The 26,561-nt window shown below is 46.9% G+C and overlaps 1 protein-coding gene across 1 annotated transcript in view; it reads left to right on the top strand.

Annotated features, from left to right (window-relative positions):
• Positions 1-26,561, top strand: part of HTT (huntingtin) — a 135,895-nt gene that overhangs the window by 52,704 nt on the left and 56,630 nt on the right. Inside the window, exons 16-34 of the mRNA XM_024745086.1 lie at positions 153-264; positions 516-653; positions 1,466-1,624; positions 1,723-1,820; positions 2,874-3,013; positions 3,992-4,055; positions 4,306-4,406; positions 6,763-6,909; positions 7,933-8,053; positions 9,633-9,709; positions 10,732-10,883; positions 11,950-12,152; positions 14,655-14,781; positions 16,383-16,510; positions 19,879-19,989; positions 22,588-22,665; positions 23,038-23,261; positions 24,378-24,456; positions 24,567-24,728. Of these exons, the coding sequence (XP_024600854.1) occupies positions 153-264; positions 516-653; positions 1,466-1,624; positions 1,723-1,820; positions 2,874-3,013; positions 3,992-4,055; positions 4,306-4,406; positions 6,763-6,909; positions 7,933-8,053; positions 9,633-9,709; positions 10,732-10,883; positions 11,950-12,152; positions 14,655-14,781; positions 16,383-16,510; positions 19,879-19,989; positions 22,588-22,665; positions 23,038-23,261; positions 24,378-24,456; positions 24,567-24,728 (2,421 nt within the window). The remainder of the gene's footprint in view (positions 1-152; positions 265-515; positions 654-1,465; positions 1,625-1,722; positions 1,821-2,873; positions 3,014-3,991; positions 4,056-4,305; positions 4,407-6,762; positions 6,910-7,932; positions 8,054-9,632; positions 9,710-10,731; positions 10,884-11,949; positions 12,153-14,654; positions 14,782-16,382; positions 16,511-19,878; positions 19,990-22,587; positions 22,666-23,037; positions 23,262-24,377; positions 24,457-24,566; positions 24,729-26,561) is intronic.

Below are 26,561 nucleotides of genomic sequence, written 5' to 3'. Positions count from 1 at the left end.
GAGGTTGGGCGCCTGTGGGTGAAGGTAGGCGTCTCTGAATCCCAAGCGCCTGGCACAGCTGCTGTTCTGGAACCATTTGTTGGATGAACTAACAAATCAATGGGTGGGTTCCGTGATTATAAGACATACAAGTGTCAGTTTTTCTGTTCCAGCCCTGCCGGATCAAAGGCGACATTGGCCAGTCCAGCGATGAAGATTCTGCTCCTCTTGTCCATTGTGTCCGCCTTCTGTCCGCTTCATTTTTGCTAACTGGGGAAAAACACGGTAAGCGTAGAAAGGCAGGTGCAGAGTTGAAGGGAATGACTTTAGGTTTCAGAGGTCATCTTGGGAACCAGCTTCGTGCCTGTTTGCAGCAGACAGAGTAGAATCTGGGGACGAGCTTTGGTTTTCACTGACCGGTGCGGGAGGGAGGGGAAGACGGGAGCAGCTTGTTTAGTGGGTCTAGTTTTGTGTATTTGGAAGCTAGATGTGTGCTGCTTTGAAGCTGAAGGTGACCCAGGTGTATTTGTTTGCAGCCTTGGTTCCGGATAGGGACGTGAGGGTCAGCGTGAAGGCACTGGCGCTCAGCTGTGTTGGAGCTGCTGTGGCCCTTCACCCTGAATCTTTCTTCGGCAGACTTTACAGAGCACCGCTTGACACCATGGAATACCCTGGTACGTTCAAAGTTTGTATCTTATTCCTCACGTGCAGTCATTATTTTGAAAACTATTTCAGACCGTCTTGACTATTTTAGTTTTAGAGCACTAAGTTTTCTTAGCTAATTTGCGGCATTTGAGGTGTGTTCTCCATAAAACTCATAGTCATGTTTTTAGCTTCCTGGACCCCCTATAGATGCAGTGGTTAGTTGAAACACATACAACAAAGCGATAGAAATCTGGGAACGTCAGAGCTTATTTGCATATGAATTGGATTTATACCAAAAGCACAAATTGTATATAATCAAAATTGCTTTGGGCCACAGCACCCAGGCCAGGTGTTCACACTCAGAGCCAGTGGGCACTGAGACCAGCTGGGGCAGCAGCGAGCCAGTCTCCTGTCATGCACGTTCTGGGGCGTATTCTCACGATAGGGTGAACGGTGGGAAGACTCGCTCCCTTAAAGTTATCCTCCCGCCTGCTCTCTGTCTTTCCTTGGGCAAGGGGACAACCCATGCTTTTGAATTTATATTAGGTACGTATGGACAAGTTTGAGGTTCTCTAATAATTTTTTGAGATGAAACCTTGGAATTTTGATTACTGGCTGACAACCTGGAATTATAATCCAGAAAATCTATCGTGTTGAAGGATGAATATAGAATCTTTAAACCCCGAAACGTTTTTACCACTGATGGTTATTATATTCAAGTCTTTTCTAGATTAGGATCACTGGCTCGCCCTCTTTTTCTTTCCTGAGAATTCAGCCTTTGCCCAGAGTTAGAACGTTGACGGTAGGGACTTGTACAGTGGCCGGCCATCTCTCTCCACAGAGGAGCAGTACGTGTCAGACATCTTGAACTACATCGACCATGGGGACCCACAGGTCAGAGGAGCCACAGCTATCCTCTGTGGGACCCTTGTCTCCTCCATCCTCAGCAGGTCCCGCTTCCACGTGGGAGACTGGATGGGCACCGTCAGAACCCTGACAGGTAACGTCGAGTGTTCAGTTTTCAGTGTTGTCTCTTCCAGATGGCATTCTCATGTTCAGGTTCACATGAAGGTGTTTGTTCCTTGCTCTTCCGATCAGGAAATACATTTTCTCTGGCGGACTGCATTCCCCTGCTGCAGAAAACTTTGAAGGATGAATCTTCTGTTACTTGCAAGTTGGCTTGTACAGCTGTGAGGGTGAGCATAGTCATTTGTGGAAATCACTTCTTTGATTAGTGGAAATTTTACCAATGTTACAGTTAAAATTGGAGCTTAACATTAAATATTTCCAGATATTCTAAACAATAATAAACATCTGTGTATCCACCACTCAGCCTTAGAAGGAAAACATTGCCAACAGTTATGGTTTAATAGACTTTGATTTAGATCTCAGAATATTTGTTTGAAGTATACCTTCCCTAAAGGGTGTCTGTACCTTGCTCACATTAAGTGTAAAACCTGTTGAATTAAAAAAAACAAAACTCTTTCAGGCCCATAGAATGGATAGAGTTAAAGTGAGGCATAGGGGTTATTTAATCCCCTTTGTTTTTTGTGTCGAGGGAGAGCCCCAGTCCTTTATGTGTTAGGAAACTTTATATCAGCTGGTTCATAAATCACAACTGGCTAGTCAACGGCAGTCCAAGTTAACCAGTAAAAATCAAAACAAAACCCCTACAATTGTCAGATTTATGGGATACCGTCCCTTTGGCCCAGCCAGAATTGTTCCTCAGTTCGAGTTGTTTGCCAAGTTTCAGTCAGCCTGTCTTTGCTGGAGCAGAAGGAAGGGGGTTGGCGGCAGGCAGCAGGCCGTGTGTGGAACTGCCCACGAGTGTGCTCAGGGCTCGGGGGAGGGTGCAGCCTCGGAAGCCCCGTCCTGTCCGCTCGTGCGGCCAAGGGCAGGGTCACGTCAGGAAGGGCTCGGGTGCTGTGTCCCGTGTGCTGGGCCCGCGGCTGAGCTCGGGTTTAGCGGTGGCGGTGTGGCGCGTGGTCGGTGATGGCGAGGCTGGTGTCCGGGAGGAGAGGCCAGGGGAGAGGCAGAGACGGGGGGAAGAAAACAGTTTAGTGGAAGGGACACATTTACTTTGCAACTCGAGTTTATGGAGGTGAGTGTATATGATAAGTGTTTCTGAGAGATGTGGAAACAGGGCAGCATCCCTGTCGCTGTTAAAGGAAGACGGAGCGGGGACGGTGGGAGGGGTCGGTGTGGGAGGGGTCGGCGGAGGCCCACCTGCCGCCCGCTGTGCCTTCCAGCTCTGCGTCATGAGTCTCTGCAGCAGCAGCTACAGCGAGTGGGGGCTGCAGCTCCTCACCGACATGCTGGCCCTGCGGAGCAGCTCCTACTGGCTGGTGAGGACGGAGCTTCTGGAGACCGTGGCAGAGATCGACTTCAGGTGAGTGAGTCGGGCTCGTTGGGTTGGTGAACCACAGCCGCTCCCAAGCCTGAACAGGCGTTGGAAGGCCCGGTCCCCTGGTGCCAGTAGTGGCGCTTATCAAGTGACCCGTGTCAGCATCGGAGTGGTTTGCACGGCTGCCGCTGCCCGTCTCCTCCTCGGCTTTGCCTCCTTCCTGGAATGTTTACGTACAGGCAGAGGAGTGGGGTTTTCCAGTAGTCTTAGTCATCTAGGTGTTCTGGGTGGTGTGAATAAAAGAGCTCGAACTTCTAAGACAGTGAAGCTTGTGTCACTTGTGCTTGTTTAAACGAGTGTACTTAGCACTGTACTGAACTTAGCTGATCTGTATTGTGTTGCAGTTAAAAATAACTTCTGACGCCTTGCAGTTTTCATTTTCTAAGAGTAAGTTTTCTTTCCAGGTGATTTCTCTCCATGCTTTCTTTTAGACGGGAAATTGTCCTTTATTGTCCGGGAATATTGTGCTTTTAAGCCGCCATTTATAGACTGCTTGTTGCGTGCCAGGCTGGGCTAGGTGACCTCACAACATCTCCATGAAGTCGGGGTTGCTTTCACCTACGCCTCGCAGACAGGACCCTGAGCGGGGCGGGCGGGGACCTTCCGGTCTTGGGGAGGCGCCAGAGTCTCAGCCCCCTCCCCACAGTCTGCCCCTCTGAGCTGATTCTGTAGGGCACTTGGGTCTTTCAAAATAACAGCTGCTTATATCCATTTTGAAGGAAAATAGTTTCCTGAGTAGTGTCTGACTGAGTCTGGAGTCAGGAGAGCAGTGTAAATTCTACTTGTTTGGAAAACATGAGTCTTTCTGCTGTTTTGAGCAAGGCTGCCTCAGAGTCTTCCCTGGCTCTTGGTTAATGTGCTGGAACCGGCCGTCTTCCTTGCTCTGTCAGTCGTGCAGGCCATCAGCGGGTGTTTGTTCAGTAACTAAATTGTTTCATTGTGAAATATGTTCTTTTGTGTTAGGTTGGTGAGCTTTTTGGAGGCAAAAGCAGAAAACCTACACAGAAGGGCCCATCATTATACAGGGGTAAGCCCTTCATTTTTGTGAGGCCGTGATTTAACTTCCAGGAAGTGCACTTTCCTAGTGGAGTAGAATGTCTTGGAATGCATTCTGTCCTAGATTTATTTCACATGAAGTATTTATTGACATCATGAAAGTTGTGATTGTATGCGTGACTTTAGGACTAGTGATGTTGAGTTCTCCCTCACTGGCTTTCCAAAATATCTGACCTAAAACTTAGTTAATATATCTGTTTTTATTATCCTTCTTTCCAAAGCTTTTAAAACTGCAAGAACGAGTGCTCAATAACATTGTCATCTATTTGCTTGGGGATGAAGACCCCAGGGTGCGCCATGTTGCTGCAGCTTCGTTAACGAGGTACTTACCAAGTATTTTATCTCTTTTCACTTTCTTGGTTAAAGTACTAAATGATATGAGAATGGGAAGAGAGGGGAAAATTCAGAGGACGTGGGGCAGTATTCCTCAATCTTTTGAGCTCACAGTCAGCTACTCTTAAACTGTCAAAAAAGGTATTTTTCACTACCTTAAGGGTCTAAAATGGAAATTTAAACAACAAAGTACTAGCTTCATATTATAAAAGTAATGCACTTTCATGGCCAGAATTTTGAAATACGGAGACTAGCACTGGAAAAATCACCTTCGGTTCTACCATTGGAGATAACCACTGTTAACATTTTTTCCTGTATATCCTATGTACAAGTTTCTTTTTCAAAATTGGGACAAAATGTACATGCAGTTCTGTTATCTGATAATTTCCACATAATGTGTTATTAGCATCTTCCTGTTGGAAATATTCCTCTAAAAAAGAAATTTTAACTGGCATTGTTGTCTGGGGCGACACCCTCTGTTCAAGTATATTCATATTTCCGTACTGAAGTGCATGACATTTCATATAGTGTGAGATAAATAAAGCCTGTAAATATTGTTTTAAAATTTTTTTAGTTAGTGGCCACTTTTTCACTATGTAGTTGTGATAAATTTTTATATAAATATTATTTGGTTGGATATTAAATCTTTATTGATTTAAATAATGAATAGTGGTTCGGTGACTGTTGTTATACATAAATGTCTATGTGTAATTTTTTTTCTTAGAATTAATTTCTGGAGGTTGAGTTACTAGGCCAGGCAAGCTTTCTGATTTTCCCTAGTAGCTTTATTGAGGTATAATTTTATATCTCTAAAATTTACTCATTTTAAGCGTACAGTTAAATGAGTTTTGGTAAATTTACAGAGTTGTGCAACCTTCACCACAATCCAATTTTACAACATTTCCATCATCTCAAAAAGGTCTTTTGTGCCCATTTGCAATAATTCCCAATTCCCACCTGGCCACAGGCAACCACTAATCTGTTTCCTGACTTTAGAGATTTGCCTTTTCTACATGTTCTGTATAAATGAGGTCACATAATAAATAGATGGGACTTTTGCGTCTGGCTTCTTCTGCTTAGTTTTTGAGATTCATCCATGCTACGTGGTGTGTTTGTTCCTTTCAATGTTGAATAGTATTCTGTTACATAGATAATACTCTATTTTATTTATACATTCACCAGGTGGTATTATTATTTTCACTTTTTGACTACTATGAATCATGCTTTTCGTTTCTCATGGGTAGATACCTAGAAGTGGATTTTTATGGGTTTTGGTACTTACTGTGAAATTACTGTCCAGAAACAGATCAGTTTATGCTCCCACTCCCAGAATATGATTGTGCCTGATTCTTCTCGCCAAAGCAGTATTTCAAAAGAAGTTAAATATGTGTTCAGGCACTCATTGGTATTTCTTATTAAAGTAACTTTTATCTTGTTTTAAAAGTAATGTTTACTGAACAAGGTTTAGGAAAAATGTGAAGAAGGAAATAAAAATCTTTGTAATCAAACTGCTCAAAAGAAAACCAGTTACATTTCGGTGGATATTCTTTCGGTTTTCAGTGTGGTCATTTGCATTTCTTTGATTACTTGTGAGGTGTACCTTTTCATGGATTTAACTGGATTTATGTAACTTACTTGATCAAAGATCTTGGATCTTTACCATTTTCTGTGAATGATAGTAAGTAGTTTATTAAACCTTAGGAAAAAATTATACTTACGACCAGGTCTTCATGGAGGAAAGAGACTTTAACTAAAGACACTGGGTTTGCAAACTAATGTGATAAAACAGTTGACTGTTTCTAAAAGTTATGGGCCCGTCTGTAGGTGTGTGAGTGCTCACACAGGGCGTGTGCCGAGTGCTGACTGCAGGGAGGAGCCCGTGTGCCCCCTGCATTCTGCCTCTGAGTTCACTTTGGATTTGTAAGGGACCTCAGCTGGAGCTCTGCACCTGGGAGTGTGTGGGACGGTTTTGCAGACAAAATTGCAGAAGAGAGTAAGGGACAGCCCCTGGCATTCAGATCTGCCCTGTACTCAGTGCTTCCTGTGCACCTTGGCTTCACGCACTTGTTGATGCTGATCAAGATGGTTAGAAAGAGAACTTTCAAGGTTTTTAAAATCAAAGCATTTAATTATGTGTAGAGAGATGTATGTAACTGCATGACAGACAGGAAGAGAGTCCAGCGCCTGGTCTTTTCAGAGCGGGTGTGTGGGGGAGTGGCCCTGCGATCGGAGCCTCTGCTCTTAATTCCCCTGACGAAGGAAGTGTCTGTGGGTAGCCGGAGGGAGGGGATCACAGGTGGGTTTCAGGTACTTTCTAAGGGAAATAAACCTTGCTTTTATGTCAGGCTTGTCCCGAAGCTGTTTTATAAGTGCGACCAAGGACAGGCTGACGCAGTCGTGGCCATGGCGAGAGGTCAAAGCAGCGTTCACCTGAAGCCTCTCATGCACGAGGCGCAGCCTCCATCTCACTTCTCCGCCAGCACCATAACCAGGTACCCCTGCTTGCCGAGGAAAGTGTGCCCTGGGCTCACTCTAAAGCCTCGTGTTTTCTAGAGAAAACGCTTGGAATAGGCGTTCCTCCCTCGATGGGGCGCTTCTCTTCTTCAGGGTCTACCACCCCGCCTCTTTACTTAAGCTCTGCTGCAGCCACACAGCAGTGACCTCGTAAATCGTATGATCTGTTTGTTATGAGCCACATACCGACGGCTGTATTTTTCTCTAGGACTCTAATGCTATGTCTTCTCTAAAAATTTGTCCTTAAAATTTTCACTTTATTTGTGTTACCTATGAAGAGTATAGTTATGTCATGACATTAATGTTTAGGTGAGCAGGCTGTTAAAGAGTGCCAGTGTTATTTAGGGCTGTCGCTAGTTCAGTGATGTGCAATTATGACTCACATTTCTGTGTGAGAGTCTTAAATACAATTTCAGGTGGTTGTACACAGCCCATTCTTTTCTATGTCTGTTAGACTAGAAGACTAACATAGACTGTTTTTTATTGTTGAGGACAGGACACTGAGGGAAACAAAAGTGAATCAACGCTAATCCTGCCTGGGCTTCATTTATGTAGTTGGGGAATTAGAATCCGTATGTAACTACAGGGAGGGATTGAAATTGACCCGTGCCATGAGTGGAGTATGGAAAAGTGGCAGTACTGTAGTGGGAAAGGACTTTATTTTGTCCAGAATCAGGAGTAGATTCATGAAGCATTTCTTTTAACTTAAAGCTTGAAAAATGGGCAACTTTGGGCACGTAGAGAGATTGCAGGCAAGGCTGTGTTGAAGAGAGCATTGCTCCAGTGCTGTGGTGTTGGGAACTGGAGGAGGAGAGGGGTGATTTCAGCCATTTTCCTAGAATAATGACCACATTTATTCCCAGTCTTTCTTTAACTTAAACGTCAAGACTGCTTTAACCTCTTGTAGCCTTTAATCTTAAAATTTTAAGTGCCATTTGAATTTTGAAAATGTCATAAGCTTCAGTGGTAGATTATAAGTCTCCACGTCTCTTTCTCATTAGAATATATAGAGGCTATAACCTACTACCAAGCATAACAGACGTCACTATGGAAAATAACCTTTCGAGAGTCATTGCAGCAGTTTCTCATGAGCTAATCACATCAACCACGAGGGCGCTCACAGTAAGACTCTTTTGGTTGGTCTTAATGAGGTTACTTTTCAGTAGTTTGTGTGGTCAATTCTTAACGGTAGGATGCTTGTATTAGAGCTCTTATATGTGCGGCTTGCTAAGAAATTGTGCTTCTGTGAATAAAACCTGGGTTTATTCCAATGGGAATGGAAACAACTTTTTTTTTTCTGAACATTAAATATGTTCATTGTAAAAAAATTCAGCCAGGGGAACTCCCCAGCGGTCCGGTGGTTAGGAATTGGCGCTTTCACTGCCGCGGGCCTGGGTTCAGTCCCTGGCTGGGAACTAAGATCCCACAAGCCGCGCGTCGCGGCCAAAAAATTAAAATCAATCAATCAGCCAGTCTAGGAAGACATAACAAAGAAAAGAAAAACTACCATAATCTGAATTGGTAGTATATCAGAAGTTTAAAATATCTCTAGAATAATTGACTCAGTGACTTTATAATACATACGAAGCGGAAAAAAATCAGAAATGCCAACAAAGATTTTTGTGTAATGTGACTATCTGTATCATTATTTGTGATGCTGAAATTGTAAAAGAACCATAATGTCCAAGAGTCCAAAACTGATTAAGTTCTGCTTATAACTAAATTCTGTATAGATGGTGACATGTTTATTATGCACTTATTAACACGATGCTTTGGAGGATTTGGAACAATCTGTAGAATGACCATCTGGATTATGATGAGTGAGAAAAGGCACAGTACAAAACTGTGTATGCCTGTGCCCAGACAGATCTTGCTTATGAAAAATAATGTTCACATTAAACACATTTCTTACATACTTAAGAAAATGATTGGCAGAAAATTTCCAAAATAAATTTTAGGATTATGCTTTTTAAGATATTCACAAATTTTCTAAAATGAACAAGTCTAACTTCCATAATCAGAAAAAAAGAACGTTATACGAAAGCAGTGCCAGTTTGCTGATTACCAGGTTAAATCCTGTCATTTATTTTATGTGACAGAAGGAATGCTTTCGTGTTGTGAAGACTCAGGCAATAATGATTAGACGATCTTGATAAGTATATAGGTGCCTTTCAAACTTAAATATTGTTTGGGCTGTCTGCAGTTTGGTCTTCCCTTGATTTGTTCAAAATATTATAAACATTATTTGTATTTATTGTGGCCTACACATGTCAGACAGTGTTCTAGGCTTGGGATGTAAAAACAAAGAGGATCCCTGCCCTTGTGGCTCTTTCAGTCTGGTTAGGAAGATGGACATTAATCTGCTGGAGCAGATGGGGTGGGGTGAGCTGGGGTAGGAAGGGCATTCCTGGTGGGGGCGGGGAGCACGATGGTTAAAGTTCAAGGCAGAGGAGGTGCATCACTCCTGGCCTCTCCTCACTGGGATATATATAATCGACCCTCCTTAAACCTGTATCTCAGTTGTCCAGCTGTATCTTCTAAGGTATGAACTTGTATCATGGGAGGACAGATGTCTTATCGTTAGATACAGATCGCAATTTTGTTTTCATTGTTCGTACTCTTTATAAAGGGAAAAAGGAGGTTCAATTTAATAAACTTTTTTGGTGTTTGAGTGTGATTTTCTCATTCCTTTCTTCTTTAGTTTGGATGCTGTGAAGCTCTGTGTCTTCTTTCAACTGCCTTTCCAGTTTGCATTTGGAGTTTAGGTTGGCATTGTGGGTATGTATTTTCCTCGGCGCATGGCTGTCTACGATTATGTGATACAAACATAGTTATACGGATCCCTTTCTTTCTTTCTTTTTAAGTCTCACCTTAACAGTTTCACCTTTTGGAAAAATACCCATTGGAATATTTGCTTCTGCCCTGTTAGTTGTGTGGGAAGCTAGAGAAGGAGCTACTGGGAAATACTGAATTACTTGTAATTCTGATGGATGTCAGATGCTCACTCTTAAGCATTTTGGAGGATCTGAGGGTATGATTTGCAGGTTAATTTAAGGGAATTTGCATATGCTGGCAAAAGACTTTTCTAATTGGCTTGATTCTCTCCAAAATTATTCACTATTCACTGTGTATTAAAAACTTAGAAACATTTTTCATTTGAAATCAAATGTGAGTTATCGTGCAAAATTGTAGTCAGTTACAAGAGTAATTTAGGAACTATTATATTTATATTAGCAGTTCTCATGTAAAAATGATTTTCCTCCAGTAGATGGCCCTCATAGCATCTGTGAAGTAATTCTGAGTCTTCTACAGCATTAAGGAGTAAGCTTTTGTTATGTATACTGATAACTGAGACAAATTTAGTAACTCACCATCACATTTGGAAGGAAATCTGCAGGTTTCTTGTGTGTGTCGGCGTATGGCCAACTAACTTTGCTTGAAGTAGGTGCGTTCTCTGGTCCTGGGTGATGGTTTTCCTGTGTCGTAGATGCAGCATTAGACCTGACTTCAGAGCAACTCTGGTGTTGGGGTAAACGTGCTAAGTCAGTCGAAGGAGAGTTAAAAGTTATCAGAGTAACCAGTTCCAATACTTCCAGTCAGATCTGCTACCTGATTTCCTGTCTCGGATGACTTTCATGGGACTGTGGTTACAAGAAAGATGCTAGTTCACAGTAGTAAAATCGCTTTATGAGCTGGCATGAAATGAACAGTGATGTGCCTTCCTTTTGGTTCATAAGAGAAAGCAAGGCTGTTATCTTAAAATTTTTCTGTAGTTCGATCTTGCAAATGTCTGCTTTCAGAGTGCCCCCACTGAGCGCCTCTGATGAGTCTAGAAAGAGCTGTACTGTGGGCATGGCCACGATGATCCTGACCCTGCTTTCATCAGCCTGGTTCCCACTGGATCTCTCAGCCCATCAAGATGCTTTGATTTTAGCCGGGAACTTGCTTGCAGGTATTGGTACTGAGTTGAAAGAGGGATTCTAGGTCTTTAACTTTTGATTTCCTTTGGGGGGTGGCGGCGGTGAGCGCATGGAGGAAAAGCATTGAGGTCATTGCCAGGGATGGCTTGTTCCTTTAGTCAGAATTTCAGACATTACCGACAGGCATAAATGTGTACTGCAGGCAGCTATCCTGTACCGAGTATTTTAAAGCAGCCCTTTCCCGATCTAGCCCCTCAGTTAGCTATAGGTAAACTCATTTCTAATTTCATTTTAGTGGGCACCCTGTGCAGGTACTGTCGCAGGCACGGGGCCATGAGAAAGTATGGTGTGCGGGCTCCGTTCTCGATTTGAATGTAGGTTTGCAGCGACACACGTCAACAGAAGTTCAGTGGCCGCACGGAGCGGCTGTAATCACTCTCTGTCAGGGATCAGGGCAGGAAGCGACATTTATGGGCTGGCAGGAGAGGGAACACCAGACGGGGCACAGCACACGTGAAGGCGTGCAGATGTGAGAGGTTGTGCGACGTTTGAGTGCTAAGTATTGTGGATATTGTGTGAGGGCGAGGACGACGATGGAGAATGTGGCTGGTGAGGGATCCGTCTCCGTTAGCGAGGACTTAGTCTGTTTGCTCTGGGAGGGACTAACAATCTGGGTAGTATTTTAGGAAGATCACTCGGCTGACGTGAATGTGGATTGGAGGAGAAGTTAGGGAAACCCGTACTTAAGGCAAGATCAAGAGAGTCTGAACAAGATAGTGGCTGTGGGTTGTGTGGGAAGAGACCCATTAAAAGAGAGTGAAGGGGGCAGAGTCAGCACATCGGGATCACCAGTTGAACTTCAGTTGTAAAGATCAAGAGGGGCACCGTCACATCCTGGGTGGATATGTGATGGCGGCCTTCATGGAGGTTGGGGACACAGATTCAGGGGGAGATGTCGGTTTCCTGTGGAACCTGAGGCATCAGTGGGCCTCCAGGTGGAGGTGTCCAGCAGACTCTCGACGTAGACGGGTCTGAAGGACTTACGTCTTGGCCCCATGCTGTGGAGCTGGGGAGGTAACGTGTGTGCCCTTATCACAGCCAGTGCCCCCAGATCTCTGAGGAGTTCGTGGGCCTCCGAAGAAGAGGCCAGCCCTGCAGCCACCAAGCAGGAAGAGGTGTGGCCAGCTCTGGGTGACCGGACCCTGGTGCCCATGGTGGAGCAGCTCTTCTCCCACCTGCTGAAGGTGGTCAACATCTGTGCACACGTCTTGGATGATGTGGCTCCTGGACCAGCAATAAAGGTAACTCCTTGCTTGGGCAGCTGTTTTCAGCTGGTCCAGCTGGCTCCGTGGGCCTCCAGGCATGCCTCTGTTTATTCATCTGTCCCTTCCTTATCCTCTTTTGCTTTAAATAAACAAAAATGCTCATACCGTGACACTAGATTTAACACCTAGATGTGCTCATCCAATTTATAGCCCATTTGGTATCGTCTGTCATTTACTATCACCTGTGAGAGGGAAATACCTGGCTTTATTCTTGGACTTTCAGTGTTGGCCGAGAAAGCTCAGCATTGAAGCCGGTCTCTCCCGAAATGTTTTGCTTTTCTTTGAAGTACAGTTCAGTGAAAACTATTCACACAGTGAATTTAAGATGGCTCAGTTCACTTGTAATTGTATCTGATGGTTCACTCTCTCTCCTGTCTCTTCCACCTTGACAGCTCAGGTTCTCCTCTAGCTGCCAATTTGGTCCCCCTGCTGCTACAAGCTTCTCTCGAGTCCTTTCTCCCAGCTTAACCCCTGAATTAGTGTACTGCTTCTCTGACACTGGCCTTCTTTGCAAAACCTCTTGGGCCCTGGACTCAGTCCACTGCTTCGGCCGTCGATTCTTTAACCCCTGCTGGCCTGATTTCTGCCAGTTCCCCATAGCAACGCTCCCTGCCAAGACACGCCTTTGACTCTCGTGGGTGCTTCGCAGACCCTGTCTCACCTCCCCTCTGCATCTCCCAGGACCACCTCTCCTGTACTGAGGCATTCTCTCTGGTTGGCTTCCGAATCCTCTGACCCCCTTCTACTGCCTGGATACTTCCTAGTTTAGTCTTCTTCCCACCATCCGTGCTTTCCAGGGCTCTGTTCTCAGGCGACCCCTCTCCATATTCTCTGGCCCAGGGCTGTCCAGCACAGCTCTCTGTAAGGATGGAAACGCTCCATCTACACCAGCTGGGACAGTAGCCACCAACCACATGTGGCAACCAAGCACGTGAAATGTGGCCAGGGCAACTGAGGAACTGAACTTCTGATTTTGTTTAATTGTCATTAAATTTAAATTTAAGTAGCCACCTGTAGATCATGGCTGTAGCGTGGGACCGGGCAGCGCAGTGCAGTCAGGTCTACTCTCAGGTCTTCAATATCTAAGCGGGGCAGACCCCAGACCTGTCTTCGGAGTCCAGTGTGGCCAGCTGCCACGGGTCACCTCTACTTAAGCGATCCGTAGAAATCTCATTCGGTCTAAATCTGGACTTCTTGGTCTCCTCCCCAGCCGGTGCTTCTCCCCGTCTCTCACTCCATATTTTTCAAGCTAGAATATGGGAGTCATCACAGCTCTTCATCTTGCTCACCAAATTCTTTGTTTTCTCTCCTAAGTATCTTGCAGAAAGCCCATATATGTCTATGCATACACGCATACACATTTACACATATCCATACCCGCGCATGTAGGTGCACACACATGTGTACACTTTTCTCTGTGCTCACTCTATGCTCACTGCCGCTGTTCTGGCCCAAGCTGATGTAGTCTCTCCTTTGCACCGCCGCAGTGGCCTCGCTGAAACAGCATTGTTAACATATCATACGGTTACAGTGGCATTCATACACCATGCACCTCACCCACTTAAAGCGTATGACTCTGTTTTAGTACACCCAGAGTTATTTGGCCATCGCTACAATCCATTGTAGAACCCAAAAAGGAGCGCTGTACCATTTGGCTGTCATCCCCCGGCCCTCCCATGCCCCCAGCTCCAGGCAACCACTGAGCTACTTTCTGTTTCTGTACATCTGCCTGTTCTGGACATTGCATGTCAGTGCAGCTACACAGCTGGTGTCCTTTGTGACTGGCTCCTTTCACGTAGCGTGTTTTCCAGGTGCGGCAGCTTCTTTCCCGGTCTCTCTAGCCCTTCCCTGTCAGCCACTGTGCCCTTTGTGCAGACAAGGCTCCGAGGTGTAGGGTGGTGTCTCTCAGATCGTGGAGGGGGTGAGCAGCAGAGCTGAGGCGCCCGCGCCACTGCCTCCTGCCGTGTGGGGCTGGGGCGTTCTGTACTGTCCTGTGTATGCAGAGTGTGGGCTTTGTGGAGGGTCTGGGTTTGTTGCCTCCTACCTCTGCTACTTGTTAGCTGTGACCTTGAATAAGTCACTTCATCATCGCTGAGCCTATTTCCTCGTTTGAAAACGGAGTTCAGAGCATTGCTTTGTACCCTGTTTCACGCCCTGGCTCCCAGAGAGAGCCCCATTGCTTGCTATTGGAGGTGACATGCCGGGGCTCCGGGGGCCTCCTGAGACCCCGCCTGACTGCCTGAGGGCTCCTCCGTCTCTGAGCGTTCATGGTGCTCCCATTAGAAAATGCTGGGTCAGTTCCCACCACGTGCAATTGTTGTGTGGGCTAAAGTGGATGGTACGTGTACGGAGTCTGAACTGCATAAATGTGGATTCAAAGAAGAGAAATGGATTGCCTGGGTGAATGGTAGAAGCACATACCATAGTTTTCAGTTCTGTGTTGGTTACACTTCCTTCACAGTTTGTTTTCTATTTTAGGCAGCCTTGCCATCTCTAACAAACCCGCCTTCTCTGAGTCCAATCCGACGGAAGGGAAAAGAGAAGGAACCCGGAGAGCAGGTGTCTGTACCCGTGAGTCCCAAGAAAGGCGGTGAGGCCAGTCCAGGTGTGAGGCCACGGCGGGGGAGTGGGAGGGGGCGGGCTTGGGGGTGCCTGTCTGTATTACAGTGGTTTAGGACTAAAGCTTACATTCGTGTCAAGGTTAATATTACAGCTTGGTAGTTTTTGGAAATAAAATACATAGCAATGAAGCCAGAGAAATGGTTTCCCCAGGTGTGGTTTCAGGTATCGAATATTTCTTACTGAGTGTACACAGACCACATTTTGGTCTTACGCACGTCTGAATGTTGCTTGCCAATGTGGGGTCCCAGCCGTCTGCGGGCGTCTGGTGCACAGCAGGGCGCTGTGCCTCCCCGCTTCTCCTCTTCTCACTGACTGATTTTCAGTAAGGGAGGGGGGTGTAGACGGCTAGGAATAGAGTGGGGTGACATCGTTGATTCTGATGTGTGGAGGATTCTGAAATAGGAAATGGAAATTTTACCTGTGGAAGGGCTGAGGGAGAAGTAAAGTGGGGATAAAATCATCTGAGTGAGACGAACCTGAGAGATTGACACACACTTGGAGGGGAAAGTCTTGGAATAGAAGGGGCCAGAGTGACCATGTGACTCTGCCTATGACGTATGTGGTCCGTGCCACTCTTGGTGGGTACAGAGCAGAGGCGACCAGACGCCTGTCTGCTTGTGCTGCCACCAAGTCTGTTCACATACCACCTCACAGTGCCGGGGCCGGACATGATTCTCCCGTTCATTTTGCTTATAAAGCGTTTATGTTAAGCATTTTATTAATTTTAAAACTTTATTTAATTTTTTTGGCTGCACCACACGGCTCGTGGGATCTTAAGTTCCCCGACCAGGGATTGAACGTAGGCCCCAGCAGTGAAAGCATCAAGTCCTAACCACTGGACCGCCAGGGAATTCCCTATGTCAAGCTTTTTTTTTTTTTAAGAGTTCTGAAAATGCTTATTCATTCAGTTCAGCAGTAAAGCATTTTAAAAGAAACTATTTTCTAAGTATTGATGACGATACCAGTGGAAGATTTACCAGCTAAAAAGCTTCAGAACTTTATAAATGCAAAGTTACCAGTATGTGACTGATCATCTTTCTGATGCATTAAATAAACTAAGGACCCCAAATCATGAGTCTTTAAAACCTTACACGGTGCTTGGCATTTAATATTTAATATCAGCTTAATGATAGCGTGTGTACCCTGACAGTTTTCAGAGCATGTTCACATCACCCCTGTTTGATTGCCTGCAGGGCTCATGACCTAAGTCGACCAGAGGTCAACCCCGTCGTGCCCCTGGGAGCCTTGTGCTCCGAGAGGTTTTGAGATTGACTGAAGGTCACGTCAGTTGTTCTCTGACTCACAAACAGGCAGCCAGGCCAAACCAAACACATGACAGCATCACACTGCTTTTCTTCTTTTTCTTCTTTCTATTTTATTTTGTCGTCTTATGGGTGGTACTCAGAGCCTACTTACGTTCATTCGTCAATTTCTTGTTATTGTGAATTAATCAAAAAGTCAGGAAAAATTTGAATTTTATCCTACTAGAATACAATAAAAATAATTATTACCAGCAGTCTTTTTTAAACTTGGTGTGTGTTTACTTTTGATCTAAAATTTTTATTTTGTGTGGTGTGTTTAAAGCCTCTCGGCCATCTGAAACCTCAGGGCCTGTTCCAGCAACCAAGTCCTCGTCACTGGGGAGTTTCTATCACCTTCCTTCTTACCTTAAATTGCACGATGTCCTGAAAGCTACACACGCAAACTACAAGGTACTGCTTCTTTTGTAAAAATACACTCATTCACGCATTTCAGAGGATTGTCGATGTTTTTCTTAAGATTGTAGCTTATAGACATACAATATAAGTAAGTAAGTTAGACCTTGGGGATGTGAGTTACAGTTAGCTTTTTCAGCTTTGTCTTTCAGCTTTGTTTACGGTCGCGTCCATCATACAAAAGTTTAGGATTTTCATTGGCAAAGTGATGTCGTTATGGTTTATGGATGCCGTGTCTGGGCGTCCCAAGATCGCCCACGTTCAGAGATGCGCTAGAAGGTCTTGTGGGACTGAGCATGTGGTAGGGTTCCTCACGGCAGGGCGGGGAGGACACGCAGCCAGCCCCTGAGGGGAAGGATGCCAGCAGAGTCTGGAGCAACCTCTGCCCCCACGAGGGCCGCTCGGAGGACCCCACCCGCCCCCGCCCTCAACTAAGGTGCAGCCGCGTGCTGGTTACAGAGGCTCCCTCTGCCTTCACAAACCAAAATTCACACTCACAGAGGAGAGCAGGGGTCCAGCATCAACACATTGTTTGATAAGGCAGTCCAGGCACAGTGAGCCACCCTCAGTGCTCAGGGCGGGTCTGACGTCAGTCTAGGGAACTGTTTACTGGCTGAGTTCCCAGGCACCCCCGAGGGCCAACCTTGCAAGCAGCTTTCTGGAAGGATAGCAGTCTGCGCTGTTGTTTCTCTTGCACAGGTATGTTTCTTACTTAGGACTTTCTCATTCTGAGATGATGATTATTATTATATTTTATTTATTCATTTTTTGGCTGCGCCACGTGGCTTGAGGGATCTCAGTTCCCTGACCAGGGATTGAATCCCGGCCACAGCAGTGAAAGCCCAGAATCCTAACCAGTAGGCCACCGGGGAACTCCCCTTATTCTAAGATTATTAAGGAAAATCTCCCACGGTTTCATTCAGGGCTTTTCATTGTTTTCTTCCATTCAGTTTTTTGTGTGTTTAGACTATTCTGTCTGCAATTTGTTAGATATGAAGTATGCGTCTAACAGGTTTTTTTTCCAGCTGCCTAACCAGTTGCCCCTACAGTTTCCCAAATAGTCCATTTTCTGGCACTAATGGGTTTTGAAATACTACCTTTGTCACATACTAAATTCTCATAGTTCTGTATTTCCATTTACTCCTTTATTATATCAGTCTGTCCATCTGTTCGTCCGTTAGAAGCACACCTCCTGATTATTGTAGCTTCATGGTGTGTTTTTGAGGAGATCAGCTGCCCCATTTTACCTCAGGATTTCCCTGGATATTCGTATTTATTTTTGCATACGGACATGAGAATAAGCTTATCTAATTCCAAAGGAAGTTGAGAGTTTTTCCATTGGGATTGTGTTAAATTTGTAGATTAATCTGGGGAGAACTGATATCTTACACGCTAAGCCTGCCCGTCCAGAGTGTGAGATGCTTTTTTTTTTTTTTTTTTTCTGCGGTACGCGGGCCTCTCACTGTTGTGGCCTCTCCCGCTGCGGAGCACAGGCTCCGGACGCGCAGGCTCAGCGGCCATGGCTCACGGGCCCAGCCGCTCCGTGGCATGTGGGATCCTCCCAGACCGGGGCACGAACCCGTGTCCCCTGCATCGGCAGGCGGACTCTCAACCACTGCGCCACCAGGGAAGCCCAAGAGATGCTTTTTTTTGTGTTGGAAACTTCCTGTTTCCTCAGAAAGGCACCTCAGAAGCACATGAAATTCAAAGAATTTTAAAAGTAATTTTAAAAGGTACTTCACATAGATCTTGCACGTTTTTTCATAAATGTGACCCGTGGTCATCCTTTTTTTTATTACTAATAGATCTCAATTTTTAAAAAACCATTTACAAACTTTATCTGGTTTGTTTTCTGAAGGATATAGATAATTTTTAAAGATAGAAGATTTGGAGGCTCTCTTTAGCCGGATGTTTCTCATGTCAAGCTCTAAAGTAGAGGAGGGTATGTTTAAAATCCCACACAGAGAAGATGTTTCCTTTCCACCTGTTCTCAGTGTACGTCATCTTCAGTTCTGGGGGACCCCCCGCCCATGTTCTCTGCAGCATCCCTCCATCCTCTCCTCCCTCTCCATCATCTCCTTCCTGAATGCCCTGGACTCCAAGGTGGACCCCTTTACTTTTGGCCTCCCTGGAGTCTCGGAGTCCCGCCTGCTGGTTGAGTTGCTGTGTGCAGACTGTGTGTGTGTGTTTGGAGCGGCTGGCGTGTCCTGAGATCTTCATCACTGCCTCCTCACCTCCTCTGCTGCCCCACGGGGTGTCCTGCTCTCCCACTCTCCATTGTTCGCTTGACCCTTGGGCTCCCCGCTGCGTTATTTCCCAGTCTCCAAGTCCTTCTTCAGCTCTCCTCAGAGCCCTTTGACCCCAGTTCTCACATCTGTTCGCTATTCAGGAAAGGCCTTCCCTGCTCTCTCCCTGACCCCCACTCAAAGTCCTGTGCCTGCTGGAGGTGAACCCCTGCCCTCCTGCTTTTCCCTGGGACCTGGCGTCATGCAGTCGCCTGTCCCTGGGTCTTTGGGGGTCTCGCTCCTGGATTTTTCCTTCCTTCCTTGGCCTACTGTGAACACCCTCAGGTTGATGTGACAGTGGCCACAGTGTTGAGATCCACTTACATGTTCATTTTCTGTGTCTGTCTCTCACCTGCTTTCCTCTCCCTTTGCCCAGAAAGTGTTTCCTCTTTCATCAGGGGTGGTTAGATTTTATTTCAGTGAGCAAATTCCTATCTACTTATTGTAATGCTTTTGTAGGATTTTTGCCAGTTTTTATTTTCACAGTCAATCCCTCCCCCTCACCCTTGTTCTTACATATTACATCTTTGGCCCTGAACCTTCTCTCAGTCTGTTAAATGGGGGAAATTGCTACATAATTTAATTCAGTTGGGTCCTTTAGGATCTTAACTTAATACCTCTTAAGACTAATTTAATATTTTGTTGTAGCCAGACTGAAAGGTTGTATCTGAATTTGATAATGATTTCCCCCAGGGATCTTAATGGGTGGAAGAAGACATGTGTTTCATATTTTTTGATATGCTGCTTATCAGGCACTGGTTATGCTGGGCATTAAACATTCTTTTTCTCATTATGATAGAAGGTTAGGAATTATTTCTTTCAGTAGCGTCAGTATACGTTGGAAGACGCCTTTGAAAATAGTGTTTATATAGCGATCCGGAAGAGTAATTTCCTTTCCAAGGCATTTCCCGGTGCTAAAAACAAGCAAACAGAAACCCCCCCCCCCCCCCCCCACCATCCCCCCATGGTGAGTGTCGCGTTGCCTAGGGAACACACCACAGCAGACAGTGTGCGTCTGTGTTAGGTGACCGGGATGCTGCCAGCAATCATGTGTGCCTTCTCTCCCTCCACTTTCCCAAGGTCACCTTGGATCTTCAGAGCAACACCGAAAAGTTTGGGGCTTTTCTGCGCTCTGCCTTGGATGTTCTCTCTCAGATTCTAGAGTTGGCAACACTGCAGGACATCGGGAAGGTTTGTGTTTCCTTTCTTCTCGTTGAGCTGTAGCTGGCACGCTTGAAGTGTACCCTGGGCCGAGTGCCTCCAGGGCGAAACCCCACCATCCCGGCACATTCACAAAGTGGGGCGAAGGCTCTGCAGTCTGGGCACTTGAGTCTGATTCTTGTCTTAGCCTGAAGTTGCCAGGGGCGGGGTTCTATTTGTATCCTGTTTTCACTTTTTGCTGTAAATTAGCTCAGACCCAGATGAATTAAAAAATTGGTGGGTTTAAAACTGTTGACAGAGTCCTTTACTTTATTTGACCGTCGCACATGGCAAGGTCAGAGCAGTCTCTGGGGTGTGGCTTGTTCCTCTGGTGCCTCAGGAAGCAGCAGAGCTGTGCTTGAGGCTCATGGACTTTGGTTCCAAGCCCAGTAACCTCCCTGCACCACCCACATGTTGTGGGGACATGTTCAAGCACACGGGAGAGTTAAGAGGTCGTGTGGTGGGTGCCCGTGTTGTGTCCACGACCAGATCCAGCAGTTACTGTTTTGTCCACTTGCTCTGCTGTGTTTGGATCCACCTGTCCAGCTACCGGGGCATCTTAGTTTCTAATGAATTTCAAAGTGAGTTACCAATAGCCCTCCTTAAACACGTGTCTCTTAGAAGTGGAATACAGTGAAGTTCCTTTGTTTTCATTTCTCTCCATTTTTTTTTTTTTTTTTTTTTTTTGTGGTATGTGGGCCTCTCACTGTTGTGGCCTCTCCCGTCGGGGAGCACAGGCTCCGGACGTGCAGGCTCAGCGGCCATGGCTCATGGGCCCAGCCGCTCTGCAGCATGTGGGATCTTCCCGGACCGGGGCACGAACCTGTGTCCCCTGCATCGGCAGGCAGACTCTCAACCACTGCGCCACCAGGGAAGCCCCATTTCTCTCCATCTTTTTCTCGATATGCATAAAGCTTACCTGGCTTTAATCATTGTACACATCGTCTTCTGTTTCTCCTCACTGTCCCTTTTACTTTTTCCACATGTCAACTCAGTGGGTCGGAGCAGTGCTTAGTCCAGGGCTAATTCTTCCACCACCGAGGCAAGACCTCCCTGGTTCTAGCCGGCGCCCCATAAACCCGGTTAGGGAGAGCAGTCACTGTTCCAGCCCTGTGTGAGTTCGGAGCGCTGTGCCCTCTGACCCTTCCTTACGCACGTGTTGAGTGGCTCCCAGGGCCTCCCCCGGTCTACAGAGTCCTCTCCGGGAGCTCTCTCTTCTTTGGAGCCCTCACTGTTCCCACTTCCCCAGACTCTCAGCTCCTCCTCGACTCGGGGGGTCCCCTGAGCTCTGCTCTGTCCCTCGCCCTTGTGCCACCACCCAGGAGCTCTCTGAGGGCAGTGAGTGGGGCAGTCGTAGGGCTGACTTGCTGGTTTCCCATTTCTCAGGGATGCCTGTCCTCCAGTGCCTCCTGGTCACTGTCTTGGAACTGTGGTTTCATATATTCATATATTGGGTTTTTTTGGTTGTTTGGCTGTAGGGTAAATCTGGTTCCTCTTACTGCATATTGGCCAGCAGTGGAAGTCTCCCTTCATCGTATTGTATGTTAATATTCGTGCCCGGGACTTGTTTCCTTGAAGGCTGCTAACAGCAGCATCCTCTTCTCACCTGTTTTCAGCGCCTATAACTCAGTTTCTGTCGCACATGGAGCATTTCATACGTGTTTGTTAAGAGACGTGGTTCTTTGTTAGGTAACTTGTGATGTGAAGGCTCTGGTTGTAATTCTTCCGGTTCGCACTTCTTAGTTGCCTGCTATGAGCTAGTGAAAACAAGGTGACGTGGAACAAACTCAACCCTGCAGAGTATAGCTTTGGATACCTAGTCCAATAGGAATAAATCAGAATCTTAAAAATACATGGTCCTGAGTATTTGAAATCAACAGAAATCTGTTGCTTTTTAGTGCAGGAAATATACCAAACAAATGGAGTGAGAGGCCTTTTCAATGTAGTTGGTCTGATAGACGCAGTGTCTGGGGACCAGGTGGGCGGTGAGGGGGGAGCTGCTGATGCTGGTGCCTGGACCGTTCATGTCTTCAGGCACCTTGGATAACATGGACCTCATTTCTGAGGCTGGTAAAAACAGTTTGTGAGAACAGTCGTTTGAAGGCAGTCATTTTGGTCATTTTTGCAGGTTGCTGTCGGACACAGGACCTTACGCTAAAGGGAAATGTCTAGGGCTTTTTGTGGTAAATCACACTTGATGTAGTATGTGCTACGTTCAGCTGAACCTCTGCAAGGGCCCCACAAATGCAGGGCTTTCACTCCTTTGTAGACTCTGAGCTCCTGCCCTGACAACAGGGCTGGATGCCGAGGGCACAGCAGATCCTTGATGCCCAGTTTCTGGATGAGTGAGAGAAAGAAAGTATAAATGCATGAAAGGAAGGGTGAGACATGGCTGCTTAGATTTCCATGCTTTTTGCTGACTTTCTCTGCTGGCAGTACGTGAAAAGCTTCTTCTGACTGTCCTCTGGCGCTTACTGTTGTACACAACTTAAACGGAAGCTGTCCAGTGGCCTGCCCTCCGCGCAGAATTCACCACAACACGTATCTGTGAATTGCTTACTTTAATGTCTTGCTGCCTGTCCTTTGCAGTGTGTCGAAGAGATCCTGGGGTACCTGAAATCCTGCTTCAGTCGAGAACCAGTGATGGCAACTGTTTGTGTCCAGCAGGTCAGAAAGCAGTTTCTATTAAGCCCTTCACCCCAGCACGCTGATGTAATGCTGCCCGTCGTTCAGAAGGTGGTGCTGGTGGCGCGTCCGGCAGCCCCACCTGTCCCGCCTTTGCTCACTCCGCTGTTCTCTGGCCAAGAGGGCTGCTCCTCCCTCATGGTCCAGGAGGAGGACGCTCGCCCCCAGGGGGGCAGAGGATCTCAGAAGCTGTGCTGGCCTCTTGTCACTTAGCTGGTGTCCTGGTATCCCTCCACTGTCCTGTGCAACCTGAAGTTTTGCTAACATACCCAGTTATATATAGGTGGATTTGATATCTGTGTGGGAGATTCTGTGTTACTTCAGATGTTGATGGCTTCAATTCTTCCACTCTAGCTGTTGAAGACTCTCTTTGGGACAAACTTGGCCTCCCAGTTTGATGGCTTATCTTCCAACCCCAGCAAGTCTCAAGGCCGCGCTCAGCGCCTTGGCTCTTCCAGCGTGAGGCCGGGCTTGTACCACTACTGCTTCATGGCTCCGTACACCCACTTCACCCAGGCCTTAGCCGACGCCAGCCTAAGGAACATGGTGCAGGCAGAACAGGACCACGACACCTCAGGGTAACCTTCTGATAGTCTCCTGTGTTCAGAGAACTCTAGAAAATGTGGTTGCTGCAAGGATGCTGAAGGCATGGCCCTGCCTCCAGAGAAGCATGTGGTCCAGTGGGTGAGACTGCGGGCGCCTCAGTATCTTAGCAGGGCCGGGCCGGGGGAGAGGAGTGCTGAGCGGGCTTCCCGGGAAGCGCACTCACTGCCGATTCGTCAGCCAGCCAGAAAGGGGACACGCTGTTCCCCAGGGCGCATGACGACATTTCCCTTTAGAGTAAGTTCCTGTGTGTTGGTGGCGCTTTGGGGCCTGTAACTCAGGTGGCTCAGTAGTGCTAGTGTGTAGAGGGCATAGGTATTATTACTCTCTGTTTTGTAACTTTATGGCTAAAAGTCTGTTTTCACTCAAATTTATAGTTGTTTATGGTGCCTGGAATTACAGTATTTGTTTCTTAAATTACCATCAATTATTCGTGCATATTTGAGTTACTACTCTGTAGTAACAATAGAATTCCTGGTTTTTCTTTATATAGATGTCGTGATAAAACAGCTATAGTTAAAATACTAGAGTATTTTAGGAAAATGTCCACGTTTCGGGCTTTAATTGGTCACGTACTTACTATTTTTCCAAGTCTCAGGAATAAGATTCTTTAAATACTTTGTCTAATAATATGGGGTATAAATAAAACAAGCAGGTGTCTGATTACTGTCATTTAATATTGTGTTTCTTAAAGAGAAAAGGGTATAATTGATGTAAAGAAAATTTTTCCCAAGGAAATCAAGTGGTATCTTCTAGATCACTGAATCTTTCAAATGACCATCACCTCTCTGGCCCCACTACACACGGGGCTGAGTGGTGAGTTTCCTGTAGCAGAGGAAAGCGCTGTCTCGGGTAGCCTGCTGCAGGTGACAAGGTTTGATGGCTGTCGGTCAGCTGTAAACTCTGTTTCACCTAATTATCTTCACTAAAGGAAGAGCTTGATGCCGCTACACTGAGTGGCTATTATAGTTCTTTCTGACTCTAAAACGCTCTGATTTTGTGAATTTGAATTAGTTTGACCTGGAGTATAGCTGGATACCTAGGAGAGTATTTAAGGGTATTCTTTGCTCACCTTTCTTTCTGCCTGGCAGGTGGTTTGACGTACTCCAGAAAGTGTCTACCCAATTGAAGACAAACCTCACCAGCGTCGCAAAGAACCGCGCGGACAAGGTAACTGGGAGCCGACAGGTGCACGCTGGGCACGTTGCAGGTTGGGGGCTTCAAGCTGCCTACAGTGGAAGACTCACTTACGGAGTCTTGCTTTCTCTTTTTTTTCGTAGAATGCTATTCATAATCACATTCGTTTATTTGAGCCTCTTGTTATAAAAGCTTTAAAACAGTACACGACAACAACCTCTGTGCAGTTACAGAAGCAGGTTTTGGATTTGCTGGCGCAGCTGGTTCAGTTACGGGTTAACTACTGCCTTCTGGATTCCGATCAGGTTTGTCGCGTTTACCTTTCATCTACTGCACCTGTTCATAAGTTAATAAACATGAACTTGGAAAGATGCTGAAGTCTACCTTAAAGAAATGCGCCGTTCTTTCCCCCACCAGCGGCTGCGTCTCATCTGTCTCACCCACTGGTTGACACGGGAGGCCTGGCGTGCGCAGGCCTCAGCAAGCGTTGCACCCTCGCCCAAGCTCTCCAGGCTAGGCTCGGCCTTTACAAATCTGCCCACGGCTCTTCCCGGCCACTCACCCTCCCCCACTCCAAGGTTAATCCGAACTTAACATTGTCGTTGAGATCTACTGCTGGGGGGACATTTCTGCAGAATCCAGAGTCTTATTTTAAACAGCTTATCAAGGAAGATCAGTTTCAAGCGATCTAGGGGTAGCTCACCTATTTGAAAGGGAATGTGATCTGTTGGGCAGTGGCTGGCCCCCGGCCCCTGGGTCCCCGCGTGGCGGCTGTCTGGGCCGGCCCTGAGTGTCTGTGCTTGCTTCCACCAGGTGAGACCTCCCTGCCACGGGTACGACTCTGGAAAGCTGTGTCATTTTGTGATGCGAATTCTCTTAAAGCAAGCGTCACGCCAGCCAAGTTCACTGCAAAGAAAGTTGCCTTTAGGTCGTCAAAATGTGACTGTCATTGTTGGGCTGTGATTTGGCGCTACTTTCCTATGAGATAGGAAATACTGCAATTCTCCATTCCCTTCTAGACACCACTGTATCTGTGGTGTAACACTGTCATTGAGGTGATCCTCTCTCGATGCTTACATATCAGATGGGGACTTCAGAAAGATAGAAGAAAGCAACAAAAATCACTCCGTTTTGGAGAAGGGCTCTGTGTGGCATGACTGAAGAGAGAATTTGATAAAGGCCTGTCTGACCAGTGTACGGTTGAGTGGGGAGCTGTGCTCTTTCTCTGTCCACTGACGACAGCCCCAGCAGAGACTGGTCTCTAACCACCCACCGGCCACGCACCTTGAGAAACTCAACAGGAGAAGCGAGCAAACACATTCAGGACGCTGGTTTCCCCACAGGTGGTGGTGGGGGGGGGGGGGCCCCCTGGGGGGCGGGGGTCGGGGTTTTTTTTTGGGGGGGGGGGTCACCTGTTGAGAGCGGGCTTGGGGCGGGGGCTCCGTTTTGACCCAGCATTTTCATTGTCCTGCCCTCTGCTCTGGTTCTCCGAGGAAAATCGTCCAAAGAGCCGTTTCCTTCCTTGGGGACAACGCTCACTGCGGGACGGTTCCCGGGCTCTGACGCAGGTGCTTGGGTGGAGAGAAGCCCTCATCTGAAGTGGGGGGCAGCCGTGGCCGAGAGGGAGGCAGGCGCGGGCACGCGAGGGGAGCCTGGGAAGGTGGGGCCTCTCCGGGCTTCCCCCGCGCCTGCTGCTCCAGGGGAGAGCACAGCCCGGGCTGGCTGCACTCCCATCAGGACACGGGCCGCCTTTCTCGGTTTCCCCCTTCTGACTCGTCCTGGGAGGAAACTGATTCTCTCAGGTGGTGGTCGGTCTCTGCTGGGGCTGCCGTCAGCAGATAGAGAAAGAACACAGCTCCCCACTCGGCCGTACCCTGGTCAGACAGGCCTTTATCACATTCTGTCTTTAGTCATTCTACCCAGAGCCCTTCTCCAAAACGGAGTGATTTTTGTTGCTTTCTTCTCTGTTTCTAAAGTCCCCATCTGATACGTAAGCGTCGAGAGAGAGTTCCGTGCTGTGCTCGTCTCTGCGCACGCGCACAGCTGGTCTGATGTGTGGGCCTCACTGCGAGCCCAGCACTTTCTGCCTCTTACTTGGTGGCGTTAGGTTTTCTTGCCATGGGTGCTCTCTCCCCACG

Source organism: Neophocaena asiaeorientalis, unplaced genomic scaffold (genome assembly GCF_003031525.2).
Source record: "Neophocaena asiaeorientalis asiaeorientalis breed wild unplaced genomic scaffold, Neophocaena_asiaeorientalis_V1.1 scaffold65, whole genome shotgun sequence".
In the NCBI taxonomy this organism is placed as follows: Eukaryota; Metazoa; Chordata; class Mammalia; order Artiodactyla; family Phocoenidae; genus Neophocaena; species Neophocaena asiaeorientalis.
Note: the sequence above shows the minus strand (reverse complement) of the source record. Positions and strands in the feature narration are given on the sequence as shown.